Source organism: Chionomys nivalis, chromosome 12 (genome assembly GCF_950005125.1).
Source record: "Chionomys nivalis chromosome 12, mChiNiv1.1, whole genome shotgun sequence".
In the NCBI taxonomy this organism is placed as follows: domain Eukaryota; kingdom Metazoa; phylum Chordata; class Mammalia; order Rodentia; family Cricetidae; genus Chionomys; species Chionomys nivalis.
The window spans coordinates 57,306,590-57,309,148 of NC_080097.1; the positions used below are offsets into that span (position 1 = coordinate 57,306,590).

The 2,559-nt window shown below is 42.1% G+C and overlaps 1 gene segment (V, D, J or C); it reads left to right on the forward strand.

Annotated features, from left to right (window-relative positions):
* The first annotated feature begins 1,680 nt into the window (after positions 1 to 1,680).
* LOC130884678 (T cell receptor alpha variable 5-like) lies at positions 1,681 to 2,223 on the forward strand. The segment is given in 2 exon segments: positions 1,681 to 1,732; positions 1,892 to 2,223. Coding segments are annotated over 2 exon segments (384 nt in total).
* Positions 2,224 to 2,559: the final 336 nt, after the last annotated feature.

A 2,559-nucleotide genomic window follows, 5' to 3' on the forward strand; every position in this document is an offset into this window, starting at 1 on the left:
CTACACCCTTTTTTCTCAAAGAGAGCCTAAGTGTTTGTCATAATACCATTCCAATTTTCTGTCACCCCTCTATCCAAAGAGTCTGGAATGTCATGTGAGAACGTAGGTCCCAGCCCCTCACATTTATCCCAGCCCCCAGGCCTGACCAGGTCCTGACCCCTCCCTGGGAATTGGGTCAGGACCACTCCCCGGGGTATTTAAGTGATGCCCCAAAAGAGGAACACGTGGTCCCCCTTTCTTCCTCCCAGGGATCGCATTATTCCCATGACTGGCTTCCCAGTTCCCCCTCGGGGCCACCCGAGAGCGCAGATCTCTCATTAAACCTGGATATTTCTTAATTTGGCTTGTTTTGATTAGGCTTGATTGGGAATTTTGCGTCAGCGGGGAGCTTGCATTAAGAAATATTCCTAACACTTCCCATTCAGAATGAAATTAAGGATCTCACAGAAACGCAGCTGCAGGTTTGGCAATCCCTGGTTCTCCCAAGCTTCTAGAATTCTAGAGAACTTCTTTTGATACGACCAAAACATTCTTATAATTGTTGCTTTTGTTTTTCATTTGACTCTAAAAATAATTAAAGTTCTCCCATGTTTCTTTTTCAATAGATCACAGACTGTTTTCTATATGTTATCATGTAGTCTTGTAGATTCTCTTGCTATTTACTTCTAATTTTATCATAGCACAATCTTATGATAAATAGAAAATAGTTTAAATTTCTTGTATTTGTTAGGGTTTAAATTAAGATCAACAATGTAATCTATTTTACCCTGGAGCTTTGTGTGGAATGTTGTGTACTTTGTGTAATGTTTGTAAAGCCATTTGATCCATGGTGCCTTTAATTCTGCAATTTCTTTCCTGATTATTGGGTGAAGAAGATGTAAAGGTGAGCATAGCTACCTTACAATGAGTGAGTGGCCATTGCAGTCACCAAGTGTTAAGCACCGGAATACCCCCCCCATGTGTGTGTGTCTGTGTGTGTCTGTGTGTGTGTGTGAGTGTGTGTGTGTGTGTTGGGGGGTATTTCTGGCTGTGGGCATGTCAGTCAAGGATCAGTTACTCAAAAGTGCTACAGTCACTTAAAGTTATTTTCCTTTCCATGGTCCAAGTTTATTTCTGATCCCTAACAGTTTTCCAACCTATTCACTAGGCATGTTCTCACTGGCTCCAGCAGCTCCCCGATTTGTACACCTTGGGGTGTCTAATGTCTAAACCAGGTATTGTCTCCTGAGCACATTGGGTGTTGGGGAGGCAAGAAAACACTGAAATCTGATAGTGGAGGACCCATCTTAATGTCTTCTAATTCTACTAAGTAATAAATACCTTGTGTGATGGGTGATGTTGTTAGGAGTGTCTCAGAAATTGTGTGCTAAAGTAAACAACATTGAATCAGTTCTCAGCTCTGCATTCTACATTCCTAAGGACAAATATTGACTAAAAGCAGAAAATAAATACATGAAAAAAAGTAATAGTATAAAACAGGATAGGAGCAGCTGGTGCAACAAGTAGGAACTGTCCACCAGGTGGCAGATCATGGCTATTGCTGCAAACTTGAGAGTAGCTACAATCATCAGCTTTCTGTGCAGATGACTGAAGAACCTGCAGTGCTGTGGAGGACAGAGGAGGGGAGCTGACCACAGAAGCATCTTGTCTGGCTGAAGGTCACAGTGCCCAAGGAGAGCAATGAAGACCCTGACTGGACCTTTTGTCCTGTGCTTGTGGCTGCAGCTGAACTGTGAGTGAGAGCTTTTGGGAAACAAGGCATTTGGCAATGTTCATTATCAGTCTGAAGAGCAGACTTGTTCTTCCAAGGTTCCTGAAATCACCATGGGAAGAAAAACAAAGTCTGGGGAGCGGTGTCCTGATGGTCTTCCTGTTGTTTCCTCTTGCACAGGTGTGAGCAGAGGAGAGAAGCTGGAGCAGCCTTCTCTCCTGAGTGTCCAGGAGGGAAGCAGTACACTTATTACCTGCACCTACACAGACAGTGCCAATGATTACTTCTACTGGTACAAACAAGAGCCTGGGACAGGTCTCCAGTTCCTTTTAAATATTCTTTCAAATGTGGACAAAAAAGAAGAACAAAGATTCACTGTCCTACTGAATAAGGAGGACAAACATCTCTCCATGAACATCACAGCTGTTCATATTAAGGACTCAGCCACATACTTCTGTGCAGCAAGTACACAGTGTTCCTCAGGCACCTGCTGCCTGCACACAAACCCGTGACCATGGCTGGAGACAAATATATTTCCCATTGTTGACACCATGAATTTCCTGTATTTTATGTTTCATAGATGGATAGTCTAAAACATTTTAAAGTTCTGTTTCTAAAAGTTGTAACAATTGCTAGAAAATCTTCAGTGATCTCATAATGAGAATAACTAATTATATGTCAAGACCTAATTGACTGTCAGATGCCATTTAGATTGCCGCCACTCCAAAGACATCTCTGTGTCACTGGTAAAGAATACTCGTGATGGAAAGGCTCTTACCCTTTAACAAAAGTACTTGATGTAATTATTAGAAGACTATTATGGGATAGGGCATGAAAACCTTTATAAT